The 19,353-nt window shown below is 32.4% G+C and overlaps 2 protein-coding genes across 8 annotated transcripts in view; one reads left to right on the top strand and one right to left on the bottom strand.

The window, feature by feature from the left end:
* Positions 1-4,014, top strand: part of promL (prominin-like) — a 76,972-nt gene extending 72,958 nt beyond the window's left edge. The window contains exons 13-17 of one of the 7 annotated variants that reach the window (XM_076419131.1): positions 10-131; positions 607-651; positions 1,035-1,166; positions 2,914-3,012; positions 3,104-4,014. In XM_076419131.1, coding sequence (XP_076275246.1) covers positions 10-131; positions 607-651; positions 1,035-1,166; positions 2,914-3,012; positions 3,104-3,113 — 408 coding nt within the window. In that variant the 3' untranslated portion in view covers positions 3,114-4,014. Of the gene's footprint in view, positions 1-9; positions 132-606; positions 652-1,031; positions 1,167-1,701; positions 3,013-3,103 lie in introns of those variants that run through there. The other 6 variants (XM_076419130.1, XR_013008449.1, XM_076419133.1 and 3 more) reach the window with 6 other exon arrangements.
* A 2,472-nt stretch (positions 4,015-6,486) lies between these two features.
* The window catches only part of LOC143206537 (sodium-independent sulfate anion transporter), a 75,658-nt gene continuing 62,791 nt past the window's right edge, over positions 6,487-19,353 (bottom strand). Inside the window, exons 5-10 of the mRNA XM_076419129.1 lie at positions 15,449-15,669; positions 15,229-15,385; positions 14,256-14,456; positions 9,598-9,900; positions 9,397-9,542; positions 6,487-7,259 (exon numbers count right to left, since the gene is read on the bottom strand). Of these exons, the coding sequence (XP_076275244.1) occupies positions 6,903-7,259; positions 9,397-9,542; positions 9,598-9,900; positions 14,256-14,456; positions 15,229-15,385; positions 15,449-15,669 (1,385 nt within the window). The 3' untranslated portion in view covers positions 6,487-6,902. The remainder of the gene's footprint in view (positions 7,260-9,396; positions 9,543-9,597; positions 9,901-14,255; positions 14,457-15,228; positions 15,386-15,448; positions 15,670-19,353) is intronic.

The raw sequence follows: 19,353 nt of genomic DNA, 5'->3' as shown, positions 1-19,353 counted from the left end.
TTTTCTTAGAATGGATTTTGGTTCAGCTTATTTTGGACAACCATATTGTACATCATAACAATTATTGTAGCCGTTAAATTGGCCAACCTGTACCAAAAATACAAACCCTATGGTCATGGATATGTAGAAACGTAAGTATAATAATTATAATACAAACATGTTTAGGGAACGAGGAATTTAAAAGTTCAACAATAATGGATAACCTTAAACCGCTTATTGGATGGGTATAGATGAGTTTTAGAGTTATTTACATTCTTTGCAAATAAACATCTTGTGAAGCAATACCTTTCTAAAAGTTAAATATGTAGTTTTTTTATAAGAAATAATTTTTTCTTCTTAAATTAATACTATTATACTTAGTTTCCATATATTTAACATATCAAATATATTTCAAGTTTCGAGTATAATGAAACATAGAACAGTGATAATATTATTATTAAAAATTTGCTTTAAATCTTGTTTGTACCATCGTTTTGAATTATTGTATTGTTAGCCCCTAGAAAGATATAAAAGAAATACAATGTATGTGTGCTTTGTTTTGTAACGTTCTACTTGGTAGTGATGTTTGTTATAATGTTTGTTTTCTTTTTTATGTTATTTTTCCAGTGAATATTTGTATGATGCGTACGCTGATAGTATTCCATTGAACAGGTAAGTTGTGCATGTGATACTTCTCTAGCTTCAATTATTTAGGTGGATGTAGGTGAACTGTAGAGGAACCTATGTCCTTTCATAAGTTAATTACAACTTTATTAACACTAATTAACTTTAAAAATTGATAATAATTGTTCTCGTTTATAACTTTATTTATACATGCTTTAATACTTATGTGTGGGAATATTTTAGGTACTTTTAGAATTCGTATTAAACATGTAGGGTCATCCAGGCAGATTATTTTAATAAGTTTATTAATTATTTTTATCTCTTTGGAGTCCGCGTTATGATTGTACAAATATTATAACATTTTAATGAATGTTTGACATAATCAAGTTTTGTAGGACGAATATTTTGATATTCCTTTAAATTTGCAGCAGAGGTGGGAAGCGAGACAAAAAGAAAGGGAAGAAACCAAAGAGATACGAAGAAAGACCTACGAATGTAGGTCATGGTGCGGTCTCCAGAGGATCGCATCCAGTTGATGGTCGTTACGACGATATGGCTCCCAAGTAAGGCTAATATTTATTAATTCATTCTATAATCTTAATAGTTTTGTAGTTGAAATTTTTCATGAAATACAGCTTGTATTTCTTAATCTGCTTTTTATCAATGCTTATTTTCTTCTTATTATTATACACTTATATTATTAATATGTATTATTAGATCCAGTTTTTGCTTACTTATTTGGTGAAAGTCTACAATATATTATATCTATAATGAACCTAAATTAAAAAATTAACTATAGTAGAATTGTGTAAATATTAGTTTTTTTGATAACTTATAATAGTAGAATTTCTTATGGTTTTCCATCATTGAATCTTATTGTTGCTCTAAGCAATTAGTGAAAGTAGCAAGTATATGATTGTCTCTTAAGTATGCGATTATGAGAAATTTGTGAAAATTAAAATCTAATACATGTATCAAAGCATATACATCAAAACTTATATGGTTTACTTTATATATCTGAGTTCGTTTGTTTTCCTATTGCATCTGTAAAGTTCATATTTTAAAAAATCTCTAATTTTCTATTTTGAATTATTACAGGATGAGATTTGCTAATCCCTTGGCGAAAAATAATATCGAAAAGAGGACTAAATTTTAAGATAAAAATTATATCTTAATTAACAGTACAATACAATTATACATAATTAAGGTATCCATGTATATAATGATTATAAATTTAAAATTAAAAAATTTAAATATATAGTATAACCAGTTTTATAAATTATTATTATTAGGCATGTAGAGCTTATAGTTTCAATGTAATTTTATGTGTATGCTTATGTCGAGTATAGGGAAAAGTTTGCGTCTATTGCAAATAACTGAAATGAAAATGTCCAAAATTAATACAAAATTGCACGTTCCGTATGTGGTAAAAATATTTCAAATGTACTGAAAGTAGTAGATCATAGCTTCTGGGAATATGGTTTATGCTTCCCATGGTTCTAATAACTTTAATGTGATTAAATTCTGAAAAAAAAACAAAATTATTAAATCAGTGTCGATATCAATAGGCTAGCAATTAATCACAACACCTTTTAAAAACTCGAGATCGAGCTCGATATCTCGATTCCTTGAGATATTACTATAGACGATTATGATATAAGCAATTGAAAGAAAACGATTCGTATTAAATAACAGATAAAGCATTGTCTTCACACACACTTCCTGAAGGACCCCTTAAAATGGGAAAAGCGTGTTTAGGAAGTTTTGTGCATCCATCTTGTAGCTCATGTATAGTACTAGATTAACATATGTTTCAATATTTGTAGAAAACACTCAGTGGAAGGTTGTATTCAAAAGAAGCTTGTGATTTGTTTATTAACAAGAGTAATTCAACAATACCTTTATCGAAAATATGTCGTAACATTGTCAATAATAAAGAAGTACATTTGATATAGCAGTTAATTAACAGTAACAGTTGAATTTACTTTCATTAATTTTTTTGTGCTTTGCTTGTTAAATTGAGAAAATCTTTCTCATTTCTTTTTAATGTCTGGCTTAAGTCAGTTTCATTTATTGTCAGTAAAAATGCTAATCATTTATCCAGTTAAAGCGATAATCTATAATAACAAACAATTTTCTTCCATTATTTTGGATAATGTTAAATAATATTTGTCAAACGAATCATCTTTAGCTCAATCTATATTAAACATTATTCTGCTAGTTACATATACATGTAGGTGTGTCTCTTTATATGCTGTTTGTAAATGTTTACGCTAGTGTTTAATGTGAGCTTTTTATGTCTTTGGTCAGGCATTGGGAGGATTTTCCAAACGGTGGTCCCCCGCACTATCAAAGGGCCCCAACTGAGTACGAGCGACCACCACCGTACTATTATCCAGGAACTGGAGGGTAAGTGTCGAATTTATGTATCAAAGCTCATTTTCAAAACTTATTAATATCTATGCGTTCAAAAACTAATTTTTAATTTGCTGCATTTCAGAGATCAATAAGCGAAACAAGAATAATGTTGGGGACTTGTGAATTTACTAAACAGACTGAAATGGATATAAGGATACTCAGCTTGACACTGTTTTATATTTATGTTAAGTTAATTTTGTAATTAAGGATTCTTAGATCTTTTTGAGATTAAAAAAATTTCTTCCTTTTGTTGTGATGTTTGTCCTCACGGACTGTAAATAAAGATTTATTATTTAGAAAAATATTATTATGCGACGGCTCTGCTGTTGCGACGGTATGTGTTCTGATATTTTTTTTAGCATTGAATTGCAAAAGAACACATTCCTGATTTCATTCTGCTCAATTTAAGTATTTTTATATCATATATCACTATTTTAGACTACAGTTAATATCTTCACTTTGTATTTATCATCATTATTTTCGTTATTTTTAGTCAATTTTCAAAATAGGACATAAAATTTAGTTTAGAACACTGACTTATCACAAAATTGGTAAGGCTACTTAACCAGTACTCATTGAGAAATGCTATAGATTAAATCTTTTTGTTTTTGAATGATGAGAACAATTTTGTAATAAGGACAGGTATAAAGAACAAAATCAAAAAATGCTAGTAGGTTGTACATAGACAGAAAGAAATATTTTTTAACATAACTTAATCATGCTTCTCAGAAATTTGATGGATTTTAGTAGTAAGAGTATTATGTCTCCCTGAGCACATCCAAATTTTCGATATCAATGCATTTAGATGTAAGACAGTATTTTATTTTTAAATTAAATTTTATGTTTTTTACTGTGCTCAATATCCATCAAGGAAGAAACCTTTTTGAGGCCAAAATGTTGCCATACTTCGTGTTTATTATGTGTTGATTAGTTACAAAAAAATATACTTCTGATGTTTATACATATTGAAATAAAAATACAGTTATAAATCTAGATCCTTGTTTTTATATAGAAGAAATTCTGAAATTTGAATAGAAACAATTTGTGAGATGAATTTGGTTACAGAGATCTATTGGAAAACATTGGATTTTGTTTACTAGACCAAATACACTGCACATCTCTTATTATTTACATTATTTGCACATCTCTTATTTATAACATCTAATAGCTTTATATTATATTTATTGTCGGAGTTTTTAAAAGTACATTTCTGTTGTGCATGGGATTTCGAAAAAATTATAAATTTTGAAGTAAACTAGTATCAACAACACTAAACTACTAAGTAACATATCAATAATAATTTAACAATTACTCAGTAACATATTAGTTATAAACACTGATTATAGCGACCCTTCAACTTTTCGATACCATTTTTGTAGTACTTTGCTTCAAAACAGGCCTCAGTTTCGGCGATCACCTCTTCATTCGACGAAAATTTCTTCCCAGCGAGCATTCTTTTGAGATCTGAGAACAGGAAATAGTCGCTAGGGGTCAGATCTGGAGAATACGGCGGATGAGGAAGCAATTCGAAGCCCAATTCATGGATGTTTGCCATCGTTTTTACTGACTTGTGACATGGTGCATTGTCTTGGTGAAGCAACACTTTCTTTTTCTTCAAATGCGGCCGTTTTTCGCTGATTTCGACCTTTAAACGGTCTAATAACGCTATGTAATAATCGCTGTTTATGACCCTTCCTTTTTCAAGGTAGTAAATGAAAATTATTCCATTCGCAACCCAGAATACAGACGCTATAACCTTGCCAGCAACAGTCAGCTGTTGCGTTTTTCCTACGCTTTGGATTGGGTACATCGTGTACAGTCCACTCGGATGACTGTCGATTGGACTTGAGTGAAATGATGGAGCCATGTTTCATCCATCGTCACATATCGACTCAAAAACTCGGGTTTATTACGCTTGATCATCTTCAAACGCTGCTCGGAATCATCAACTCGTTGTTTTTGGTCAAAAGTGAGCTTGCGTGGCACCCACTTTGCACAGACCTTTCTCATACCCAAATATTCGTGAATTATATGATGTACACGTTCAGTTGATATCTTTAGAGTGTCTGCTATTTCCCCTTCAAAAAGCAATATTTTATCAACACACGAAACTCCTTTTATCAATTTTTTTCATAATAACAAAAATTGTTTGACTCAAAATGCTATAATTCACAAACTAATGATCCGACACCTGTCAAATTTATACACGCATCTTTTGAGGGTTAGGGCTAACTAAAAAAACATATGAATTTAATTCTAGTAGCGCTCTCTATGTGTCAGGCCGGGGACTTTTCAATTGACCTGTTAATTTACTTGAAAAACTATTTTATTTGAGAAAAAAAGAGGCCACTTGTTGAATGCCGATACAAAACGACAGTGACGATTTAAATTTATTCGAATGATAAATTGCATCTAGACGTCTCACTTAGCACCGCCATTCAGTCACATAAGCACCTCGTCTCATTTTCGAATAATTGTAGTCGAGCCCGTTAACAGTTGCCTGATATAACAACTCCCTTCTAAAGGAACATCTACTGTGGTGGACGTGGTCGTTATCTCGCCTGGATAGCTTATAGTTTTAATAACATTATTTTATCGTTTGTCTTTGAATATCTTCGTTTCTACTCAAATTCATTTCTTTAAGGAATGGGTTTCTAAGTGTTGGTGACTCCATATTCCTATAGTCTACTGCTGACAAACTCAGTTACTACAATCTATCTTTGGTGGTCGTTTACCTCAAACTGCAAGATTCTATCCAAATTCCAGTAGATTATGTTAATAACAGCAACTTCAGTCCGCCTTTGGTGGCCTTACACATTGAACTGTAATGCTTATTCTTGTACTGGAGGTGATTTTCAAAGCTTGAATGTGTTTTCAAATGTAAATAGTTCGTGGTCTTTGACCTTCGATCTTCGATAGTTTTGCCTGAACTCTACTTAACTACACCGAGCGGAAGATTGCCAATCCACCGTCAACTTGATTTATTTTCTCGATAACTAATTTGATTCCGGTTAATTGGTTGAATTCAATAGATGAAAAAGAGATTTATGATATGGAATCTAATCGACTGCGCCAGTTATAAAATGGTAAGGATTTTAAATACAAGAAATATTAATTTACTTCAAAAACTATTTTATTTAAAGAAAGAGGAGGCGACTTGTTGAATGGCGATATAAAACAACTCAGACGATAATTAAACATTCTTTTGGACGTACATTTTTTACTCGAAGTATGTCATCTGGTGTAAAGCAACGGAATTTTTACAATGTAGTACAATACAATTTATTAAATTGATCTATTGAAAAAGTAATGGATTCCATTTTACTAGACTTAACTCTCTAATTTTACTGAGTCTTAGTTAATACATTGCACATACCCTATATCATTTATATTATTTTTATTGTCGAAAACTTTACTACTGAGTACTTTTCTGTTGAGTGTGGGATTTCGGAAAAATAATACACCTTTGAAATAAACTCATTTAATATCACAGTAATATCAACAACACTAAACTACATAGTAACATATCTATATATACATCAACGAGAAACTAAGGAAAAAAACAATAAAATGCTTTCACATATAAATAAATATAATATTTCAGATGATAAAATATTAATATACAGAATGAACTAGCAAGGTATCATAGATTTATTTGAGGTATTCGCGCAACTTTAATAACAAAGAAATACTGAATCTATAGCAGTCGATGATCTATTTAGGTCTCGTTTATTTTCTGGGATGGGAATCGAGACCGACCTATAAATATCATGCCACGTTTTCTAATTTGAAGTACTGACGGTAATCGAGCCTCGATTATCAGGAACAACATATCAACTACTTTGGTTCGAATGATCTACTACTGGATAAAAAATACTGATTTAAACGATGTTATCGTTCGTAGGTTTGGTTTGGCGTTTTTTCAGTAGGTCGTCGAACTGATCGTGATGATAGAAGACGACGAAATCTTTGGGCGATACCCCTTCGAATACGGCACTGACTGATGGCTTGAGGTTGTAGAAGAATAGCGGCTGGTCCCGAGCGGCGAAATCTTTCGTGAGCGTCTCCACCACCGTGGCCGCCGTGAAGTCAGCGCCGTAGATATGAGAACAATCTATGACCACAGGTATTCCTTGGCGGATGGAATGCTTGGTAACCAGGTTTCTCACATAATCCACAGACGGGAATATGAGACATCGGTCTGGTGTTAGTATAAGATATTCTGTACCCTCGTTTGACTGAAAATGAAACATAAAAATAATTAATATCATCAATATCGTTTCAAATTATATATATATATATATATATATATATATATATATATATATATATATATATATATATATATATATATATATATATTATAGTATTCTGATCATATTTTTATTTTAAAAATTGAGAAAACTGGTACGATATGTATGAATCCAATTTCTTTTGTATCTTTCTGGCAACATAGCGATATCGTGGTGAAAAATCGGTGTTGATATTGAAGTTAACAGGATAAGTTGCCAGAATTAGGAGACTCTATGTCTGGTGGATCTAGTAAGTACGCTAGGTAAGGTAAAACTTCCCATTCGAGCTGCAACAATGTTTTCTTGTATGTTAGCTCTTTCGTCGTCCATAGACATTTGCAGTAACAGTGGCATTTGGTTACCAGTTCTTAATACACTATATCTTGTTGATCCCTCCATGTGCATGAGTATTATTAATAATTAATTAGCATTAGTCCCAGATTTTATAGTCAGGAATATTTCCCTTTGATATCGATATAGATAACTCTAGTGATAACTTTTTACTCTTAGAATTGTCAGAATAGATTTACTTTTCATCGCCAGTCATAATACGTCACCGAAAACTCTTCTCTTTTGCCCGACAAGAAATGAAACCACGATATTAACTGTTAAGTTGCTGGATCCCTAGTCTTTTCTTTATCATTGCTATCACATCACAGAGAGAAAAGTCTAATACCTACACACCAGTTTGGGTTTATTAACACACATTCAACAATTGACTAGGTGCATAGAATACCAGATGGAATTGAATCAAGCTATGAAGGTAAAAAGATATATTCAGCTATATTCTTAGATGTAGTACAAGCATTCGATAAGGTATGGCATGACGGCCTTGTTCATTAGCTATAGAAGATGTTACCCAAACAACACACTGAACTATTAAAATCTTACATTATTGCGAAAACGTTTAGAGCCAAACAAGAAAAAGCCTACTCTACAATAATAGAGACAAGACCAGGTATACCACAAAGAAGTGTATTGGGGTCAATTCTATACATTTGAGGGCGTTTTAAATAATTTATATTTTTTACTAACAGGGGATGTATTACCAGGAGTTGAGATATTGCTACTTGACTCTTTTGTTTCAATTCCAAATGTTATATACGTATACGAGTAAACGAGGCAAGGATCTCATATCCTACACTCCAATAAAATTGTTTTGTTATATTGTCAGTAGGTATTTGAGCTATATTTTTTGAGCTGATATTATTTGAGCTTTATTTTATCCTGTGATGTTGCCACGTCGATAATATAACATATTTTTTGTCAAATATCTGTAAAAAAAGCAAATTGAACACCCTTTGATTATCAATTTCATAATAATGTTCCAGGTAGGATATTAAAAATAATAATGTGCGCTTTTTGACTTTATACTTTTGGATAAAACAGGTAAACAGAATTTTAACACGGACAGGGTCAAAGTTTGCTTTCAGTATAAGAAAACAAAAAGGCAGAACTCTATAGATCCTATTAAATTGATGACACTAAACAAACATGAAAAAGGAAAAAGACGGAAGAGATACTTTTGATTTTCCATGCACCAGTTTTTTGTTTAGTTTTTTATTTTTTCTAGATTTTTATATGTATGATACATATATGATTTATAATTATGATATGGCATTTATATTTTATAGTTCATAAAACATATTATTTATAAAACCTTTCCTCGATTTCTGTGATGTTTGTTTTTTAGAAAAAAAGTGTTTTAAAAAGTTGTTTAACCTACAAACGATATTATTTTTTCCAAGTTATAAGAAATTCAAATTCGAAATGTCTGCTGCCAATGACCATGTGGTCTTTTAATAAATGGCAATTGGGGTAGCAGTGACTGCGCGAGAAATTGAAAAAATCTTTGTCTTATCAAACTGCCTTGGTGGTATTTTACATTAAAATTTCATATTTTAGAAATTTTTAAGAAGTATATTTCAAAGTATTCATAAACAATAAACATGACCAGGAGAAACAGATGAGAAAGAATAAAGAGAGATGGTAATAGCGCGACGAAAAATAATGAAACCGTTATGAAATTATTAAAACAACGTATTAATGTAGCATTAAACAGTAATATGATTTCAAATCTTACCGTAAGTTTTTCCACTGATATTTTGGGCCTTGCTGCGTGGTACAATATAAATAGCAAATTCATACCTATTCCAACTAGAATACCAATCTCTAATGGCAGGACCAAACAAGCGATGAAAGTTGCCAATCCCAGGAACAAGTCACTTTCTGAAAGAGATTTTATCAGTGACGTATTTTCACATAGTTGGCTTTAAAAACTCACTTTTCGATCTCCACATCGGCCTTACCACTTTCACCTCTACCATAAAAATGACAGCGGCAATTATGATAGCTGCCAGAGCGGATTTTGGTATATATCTGAAGAACGGCGTGAAGAAAAGCAGCGCTAAAATGACCAATATACCGGTATAGAGGCCACCCATTGGAGTTCTGACACCACTGGCATTATTCACTGCACTTCTCGCTAGTGCCCCACCACCTGGGAATGACTGAACGAAGGAGTTTGCTAGGTTAGCAAACCCGATGGCCAACAGTTCTTGAGTAGCATCAACTGGCTTTCCATTAGCTGTAAATTAAAATGTGCCTATAAATATATTGCTTTTGTCAAAGAGGTTTACATTTAGTCAATTAAACATCACTGATCAGCTCTTCAATGTTTTTTAATCAATGTTCCAAGGCATATTATTACAGATAATTTTTACAGTGAGGAACAAATCCAAAAAAGCTTATGAAGGTAAAAAGTAGTAATGGGAACTATCGACTGAAATTGACCATCGACTCTGTAGTAATTGACTACTTTTTACCATCGACTGTTTCAGTCGCTATTTTTGGTTCGACTGATTTTACGACTTTTTACCACTGGCTGTTTCAGTTGACTGTTTTAAGTTGCTATTTTCGGTCCGATTGATTTTGTTACTATTTATTATCGACTGTTCCGTTTTTCCGTAAGATAAATCTAACCTCTTCATTGTCAAACTCGTTGCCATTATCACTCAGCACCTCTTTTGCATCTCATAGCCCCATTGTCAATACACCAACTGTTTTCGTCTACTTCTGCAGAAAAACTATCACCGCTTGTCCTTAATAGTACTGTTTGTCTCCACTGTCTTGTCCCTTTCCTTCTTCAGTTGCATCCTACTTCTTCAGTCTAGTCCATCAGCAATCCACTTTTGACATTATCTAATCCAATGGCCCGGTTGTTTGCAATAGTTACAAGTACTTTTGCCCTTCATCATCAGCTAATCCATTTTCGTTTTTCGTTTTAAGTCCGTTATTTAATTCCAAAAACCTGTCAATTTTGCAATGTGTGTTGCGACATCTTCTTCTTATATCCAATCAAACGCAAAAAAGTCGGTACATATCTTAAATAACTTCGGAATTCTGCTAGAATTAAATTTGCTTCAATGCCTCCCACACTTCATAAACCGTCTTTTTGTTTCAAATCTTTTGATATACATCATCTTTTACTGAACTTGTAATCACACACTTGGCATAATTGTTAGCTTTTCTATACAAATCGATTGCACTTTATGATTCTTCACTATCTTGTCGTCAGCGTCTGCCGCCAACACATCCGGTTTCACCAACTTGCCGTCGACTGCATCTAAAGTGTCCTTCCTGGTAATCCTGCAAATCTCGAATTTTTCGCTTCTACATCGACTATTCCACGTCACTGTTTATTTTCTAACTATTTAATCTCAAAACTAGTAACTTCAAAGGAAAAATATCTATATTCTTTTTGGACGCGAAAATGGGCACATAACCTGTTGCGAATTTAGGTGATTAATTGATATTCTGAGATTACTTTAATAAACAGCTTTTATTTAATACACCTATCTAAACAGTTGAAGACTTTATAAACGAACTAATAAATTGATCTATATACAACAATATCGTGGTTTTTCTCACTACATAACTTAAAAGTCCCTAGAAACTAGTAACATTTTATTATTGTACTTAACACAGATTCCTTTTTTTAACTAAAGAAAATATATTTTAACAGTTAATTGGAAGAAAATCACAGTCAGTACATAATATATTATTATTATACAAGCAAGCGTTGAAACCTATAAGGACATATGGAATTCAATTTTAGGAATGTTCTGCAAAAAGTAACATAATTACAAGTTTTCCAGAATAAAGTCCTGAGAAGTATTATATATGGACCCAAATAGTACAGCACTGATTACTTACACCAAGACCTTTAAATACCGACTGCCATTAAAGAAATCAAGACCAACTATTTTCATGTCAATAAGGAAGTAATACAACTCTTGGGTAACATCAGAACAGGACACAGACACAAAATAATCACACTATTGGATTTTGTGTAGTGTAGTGAGGTGCATTTAATAGAAAAACAGCAGTGTTAATACATGAACATTATTACACCAGAGGCTAAGATAGGGTCGATGGGTCCTTCTAGATATGTATCTAGATTTACGTTATTGTAAAGATAAATTGTAGGTTAGGCAACGACTAGTAACAATGTTATTTTATATTTATATAGTAACAAAATTATTTATTACATAAATTTAAAAAATATTTATAGTGATTATAAAATGTTTTTAATAGATGGGAGCTAGAAGGGAACTATATATGTAAGGAAGAAAGAAGCGACTTGTTGAGCGGCGATACAAAACGTTACTGTGGATTTTTATCTATTGCAAAATAGGTAACAGTAACTGTAATTGCTGCACCATTCAATTTTAACACAAGCACTTGAATACGCGGTGTAATCCGTAGCCCATTATGTAACTAACGTGCGATATAACACCTTCTTCCTAAAGGACCACAGGGATGGGCGTGGTCGTTGTTCCATATGGACAGCTTATAGTTGTAAAATTATTTTTGAGTATCTCTTGTACCTTTGTCCGCCAATTTGTACCTTTGTTGATCTTTTAAATGGCACTGTTTTTACCCAAAGTTTGTTTATATCCTGTATATATCTCCTGGTATCCCTGTATACATTTCCTAGTAGACTATGTTAGCTCGCAGCAGTTTCAATCTGCCTTTGGTGGGTTTACACTCTTTGATGTGATGCTTGTGTCGGGAATGTACGGACTAGACCTGTTTTTCAAAGCATGGGTGTTTTTTTTACTTGTAATGGTTTATAGCTAGAGGTCTTTAACCATCTTCAAGCCACATCTGTGGCCTAATGGGTTCAGCTTCGATACTTCTGCCTGAACTTCACTTAACTATACCAAGGAATGCTTTAAATAACTGCTCAACGATTGCCAATCCAACGTCAACCTGTTTTCTTTCCTTGATAATTAATGTGATTCCCGTTAGTTGAATACATTTAAAGGAGAATAGCCCATTTTAAGGAAATAAGTAGCGACTTATTGGAAGTACTGAACCTTGGTTAATTACTCATATTTTTATACAAAAAAAGTGAAGTTAAATGGAGTTTTATTGCTAGATATAAAACATTATATCGCCGGCTTGGTTGAGGCAGTGGTAAAGGCGACAGAACAGTCCTCCTGCTGCTGTGACTTTGTAGTACTAAAGTTAAAGAGAACGATGACAAAAAAAAAATTAAAACATCTTCCACATTGTCATTGTTTGTTAAAATATATAAAGTACCGATAGTACTTTTGAATAAATATCATTGATTGAAGTACAGTGTTTAATTCTTTAAGTTACTGGTTGCAATCATTTTGGGATGAAAACACATTCGAACAATGCTTTAGAAATGAGTAATAGTATTTTAGATATATTATATGTATTAGATAATTTAGAAATTTAGAATACAAAGAATATTAAATAATTTAAAAATGATTGATTAATATGTATCGCTTTATCACTACAGATTGGACTAAAATCCACTACCAAGACACTAAATTAAAACAAGATGCTAGAGAACTCGTGTGACTCCAGAAATTCAAAAAAATATCCGGAAAAACTGGTAACCTAGATTATCATTGTAACATTTCAATATAGCTTGATATTTAGATAAAAATAAATTTAAAAAAACGGGTCTCCCTGAAGAAAACGTATTTTTTTTCATGAATGCGCGAACCTTTTTACATATAGCTCAAAGGATGTTGCAAAAACCGAATTTACATGCAAATTGTTACAAACCACTCTTATTCGCATCTTCAGACATTTAGTTCTCTTTTGGACATCAAAAAAATGCAGGGAATAATATAATAAATACATGTTATTTCAACAGCATTTTAGATCTTTCCTTTTGGATGTCATAGTTCATAGTTTAGGAAATCAAGAGAACGAGTAAATTGATAATTTAGGGATATTAGATTTTATACATTTTATATACAATTATACCAACTATTAATTTTGTTGGGATATGTTCTTATAATCAAAATCTAATATAAATGAAATTTTTAGAATATAAAAAAATTGCAGCCCCACCTATCCGAATCCACATAAATACACACAAAATAATTCACCCAAAATCGGCTGAATGCTTGCAGTGGCATACACACGGATAGAAGAACACAATTTCACGTATGCAATTGATATGATTGACCATCATTGTTTATGTCTTTCGACAATACGATGGATAACCATCGATATTTATTTCTTACACCTATCATTGTCCATAGATAGCGTCGTGATGTTCAGAGTGGACTATGGATCATGTTAGTGATAACAATGCGAAACAGCTCTTGATCAATATTTCTATATCTAAGTCAAAATTAACAGGATTGCAGATAAAATTTCACTAATATAACCAAACCCATAGGGAATAAAACTGACAATGGCAAAACATTTTCGAATCCACAAAAACACACTCAAAACACTTCACCAAAATCTCTAAACAACCACGAACAGAAGAATTATATATACAAAGATAACATGTATTTGTAACGTATTTCAAACGTTGAAACATTGTTTTCTCTATAGAACATTAAAGGTGACTGTACATCCTATATGTAATAGCCTTATAAGTCTTACCAAAAGCTTTGCAGACTGCAATAGTTTCCAATAAACTGATGAGCGGTGTAACAATGATGCCCGTTCCTAGATTGGAAACCATTTCGAAGAAGGAGACATGCGTTTCGGTACCGTTTAGGACTTGAGTGTAACCAAAAGGTGGTAGCTGAAAATTGGGTAAACCTCTTGGTACTTCCCCTATGAGTTTGAATGGTGATTCTCCTGTTAGAATGAGAAAAGCATTTTATACATATTTATATAATATTTAGGTATGTTGATATGTACCAAGAGTACCGAAAAGTCATTAAAGTTTTTTCGAAATTACGTGAATTACTGTGTGAATTATTATATACCGTGCTTTAAAATCACACACCGTGTTTTCGGGTCTATTCTGGATGTTTTTCTATCAATGCATGATTCAAACTGATAATTTCTTGTCGGTAGCGATCACTATTAACTGTTTCGCCAGGTTTCAATAGTTTGTAATACACCACACCACTCTGGTCCCATCAAACACAGAGCATTGCCTTGCGAACAAAACAATTTGGCCTTGGAGGACCATCATACCTTTAAAGTAGCATTTCACGGACGATTTTTCGATTTACCATTTTTGATTCAATTGATGTGGCACCCATCTCCCTATCTTTTGGATTTTCCCCATCGTTCGTAATCGGTCGCCAATTATTTCTTGGGCCACATTTAACACTTCTGCCAATTGTTTTTAAGTATGAGTTGGGCATTCATATAAAAACTCTTGATTGAATAAAATAAGTGATGCATATCGCAAATGCACGTTTTCAGGTACGAAACTTGACATTTTCAAAGAGGTATACATTTATGACGGTATTACTTTCGCAAAATATAACATGTATAGCTTTGAACCTTGATTTGTCAAATCACAACATTACATACTTAAGTATAGTGACATCTGTTGAAAACCGGTAATGACTTTCCAGTACACCTGATAAATATTATAACATTAAATTGTATTTACCATTGATATCGAATGAATATCCTATGAATCCACATATAATTACAATAATGGCATTCCTGGCAGTAGAAAATAACCACAGGAACTTATTGAAAAAAAGTTGCATTTTAGTTTGTTCTGCGCCTCCTTTTTTAGGTCCCACGTGCAATTGTCCCACAATCTAAACACAAATAAACAATATTTCAACAATTCTTTATTAGCGGTTTATACATTTAAAACTTACCCTCATTATAAGCAGCACTACGATACAACATATGCCCAATATGGTGTCCCAAGGATTTATGTTATGAATCTCTTTAAAAATGTTTCTCCACATCTTGGTAAAGACGGAACCAGGGGCGTTTATACCGAAAATATCTCTCATTTGTGATGTGAGTATGATTAGGGCTACTGCTGAGGTGAAACCTGATGATACTGGTCCAGATATAAAGTCTACTAGGAATCCTGTAAAAAATAGAACATATATTATCATTTTTTATAATTAATTACATCTTACATTAGATACGCTTAGTAAAATCTTAATTTACAAATTAATTTATTACTACTGTTCTGTTGTACTTTCGTTAATGCACAAGCACGGCGAGTACGGGATTAATACATCAGCACGTATTTCTGAAATTAAAATAAGACTAATCTACTTAAGCACAAGTCTGTGTGGTTTGATTCGCTTCAATCTTCTTATTTCCTGTATGTTAGTATTCAGCAGCTGTATTGCTTCCAAGTTGCTGTGATTTAGCAACTTTATTTCATGTTTTAAGGCGAAATCTTGAATCATTTCATGAATCCAGGTCCATCCGGAGTCATCGTGCAGCTCTTTGGTTACGTAGCGATAAGCATTGGTCGTAGAACTTTGTTTTGGGTGCGTTGCATTGTTAGATGGTTTTTAGTGCAACCTAGGTTAATTTGCAACCATGGTTTATTTGCTGCCCATAGGTTAACAATTGATTGATAAAGCAATCTCTTTAATTTTAGGTCAAGATGAAAGTATCTAACCTGTACAGTTGCTTTACTTTAAGTCTAATCTGCTGTGCTTTTGTCTAACATGATGTTTCCAATTTAAGCTACTATCGACATATATTCCGAAATATGTGATATAATTAGGTTTTTGTCATTTCGCCGCAACGCAAAATTAACATGGATAGATTTGGAGCTATTAAGCTTTATTTTCCAGTCTCTCGTCCATTTGTAGATCTTGTTGACCGCTACTTGTACTTTTGCTACGGCCTTAGACAGAGATCTTTTGCCATTATAACTGTGTCGTCGGAAAATGTTTCAAGTACTGTTTCTTTTGTTGTTGGGATATCAACAGTATAGAGTAGGTATGAGAGTTGACCTAAGATACTGCCCTGTGGAACTCCAGGCGAAATAGGTTTAAGTGTTGAGAATACCCCTTCATCTGCGACTCTAAATTTTCTTTCGAAAAGAAAATATTCAATAGTAGACAGTAATTGCGCGGTAGCAATTTGCTCATTTTGTATATTAATCCTAAATGCTATATCCGGTCAAAAGCTTGTGAGACTTCCAGGAATATTTCAGGGCAGTATTTCTATTCTTCGAATGCCTTTTCAACAACCGCTGTTATTCTGTATCGATTGTCGAGTGTCGATTTCCATAGTAAAACACATTTTTTTAGCAAAATTAGTTTTTTTTATTCAACATAATTGCCTTCAAGTGTGATACACTGATTATAGCGACCGTCCAACTGTTCGATACCATTTTTGTAGTACGATATGTCCGTTGCTTCAAAATAGGCCCCAGTTTCGGCGATCACTTCTTCATTCGACAAAAATTTCTTCCCAGCGAGCATTCTTTTAAGATCTGAGAACAGAAAATAGTCGCTAAAATAGATCTGAAGAATACGGTGGATGAGGAAGCAATACGAAGCCCAATTCATAGATTTTTGCGATCGTTTTCACTGACTTGTGACACGGTGCATTATCTTGGTGAAGCAGCACTTTCTTTTTCTTCAAATGCAGTTGTTTTTTGGCGATTTTGGAGCCATATTTCATCCATTGTCTCATACTGACTCAAAAACTCGGGTTTATTATGCTTGTTCATCTTCAAAAACTGCTCCGAATCATCAACTCGTCCTTGTTTTTAGTTAAAAGTGATCTCAAGCGGCACCCACTTTGCACAGAGCCTTCTCATACACAAATATTCGTGAATGATATAATGTACGCGTTCAGTTGATTTCCTTAGAGTGTCTGCAATTTCATTCAATTTCAATTTATGGTCAATCAAAATCATTTTGTGGATTTTTTAAATGTTTTCGTCGGTAACAACCTCTTTTGGGCGTCCACTGTGTTCACCGTCTTCCGTGCTCATTTCACCACGTCTAAATTTAGCATACCAATCCGTGATGGTTGATTTTCCTATGGTAGTGTCCGGAAACTCGGCATCAAGCCAAGTTTTTGCTTCAACTGTATTATTTCCCTTTAAAAGAGCAATATTTTATCAACAAGCGAAATTCCTTTTTATCCATTTTTTTCACAATAACAAAAGTTTCTTCACTCTAAATGCTGTAATTCACAATCTAGTGATCCGACAGCTGTCAAATTTATACACGCATCTTTTGAGGGTTAAGGCTAACTAATTATAAAACTAATATAACTAATGATATAAATATATAACTAATTAATTAACTAATTTAATTCTAGTAGCGCCACCTATGTGTCAGATCGGGGACTTTTCAGTTGACCTGTTAATATGTTTTAATGGCCATTTCTCAAATAATTTTGATATTGCAGCTAGCAGCTGTAAGTTAAAGGTGTTGGCCGCCGAGAAAAATATGGATATATAGATATATCGGCCAAAAATATTGATATTTTTTAAAACTGAAAACTGATTATAAAGAAATGCGAATATGACGAAACCATTTTTAAATTAAAACAATGTTATTAGCTGTGGTTTTTGTTTTTTTTCTTGTTTATATTTTTTATCAAAAGAATTTGGATGAACTTATTTTTCCCTCATTTCTATAACCTTGGTATTAAACATTTCATTCTTGTGATAAAATAAGATCTTGAACGAAATCACTCATGATCGATTTATTCAACTTATGTGACGGAAAATATCTTTTAAAAGTGTAACAATTGTGTAGCTTTATTTTCTTTCCTTAAAAACAAATATTGCAGTAAATAATGGTAATAATTATTTCTTGGACGTAAGAATACAATTACTATTATTTAATATGAATTTTAATTGTTTTGTTTGATTGACTATATTTGTGGTTTCCAATAATATTAGATTTCCAATTTTACAAGAACATCATTTGTTTTCCTCCGCCTACGTTATGGGATACACTAGAACTTTCTCGTTGTTGTAATCTTTTATGTTTATTATATTACCATTCCTATTGTATAAGGTTCCCATATAATTGTTGTTTCATTTAGTGCTAATAATAATAAATATCTATATCGCTTTCATACGTAATGTATTTCTAATGATGGATTTCCTTCTAATGATTGAGTTCGAATATTGATTATGTGGAAGACTTTTTTATCCACTCAGTAATTCATTAAAAATTCAACTCAATATAAAAATATCCGATGCCTGGATTTCGGTGTTAATAAATTTCGATAACTTAATAGCATTCTCTTCAATATTAGACTTCTTCTTAACAGACTGGTTGTATCAGTATCAGTATTTATTGATTGTCACTCTGAAGTCACTCTCCGAAATGATTTTGGCTACCCAAACTGAGAAATTCATTAATTCATTAAAAGGAAAACAGTGGCCATAATCTTACTGAACGATTTTACTTCTTTTACCTCCTTAGAAAACCTTATTCCCTTTAAAAATTTACTGGATTACAATAGTGTAGTTACGTCTTGTACATATTTATGTCTTGACATAGAAGTTTTTTGTTGGTTATAATTTGGAATCATATTCTAAATACCAAAAAGTTTTTTTTGACAATATTCAGATTTGGGCCCGAAATAAGATAACAAAACCTTAAGCAATTATTGCAGATGCAAATTCATCACTTACTAGGAGCGCTGTTAACACTACCAGATGCGGATCATCAATTCTTAAATTTATTTTATATGCAATTCGAATGCAGAAATTGATAGGCATTATGCCTATAATTCAACAGTGAAATCAGAGATCATCTCAGACTGATATCAA

Source organism: Rhynchophorus ferrugineus, unplaced genomic scaffold, assembly GCF_030347505.1.
Source record: "Rhynchophorus ferrugineus isolate W39M unplaced genomic scaffold, kcgeb_rfMv2 rfM1, whole genome shotgun sequence".
NCBI classification, from domain to species: Eukaryota; Metazoa; Arthropoda; class Insecta; order Coleoptera; family Curculionidae; genus Rhynchophorus; species Rhynchophorus ferrugineus.
This window is presented reverse-complemented; position numbering and strand designations above follow the sequence as displayed.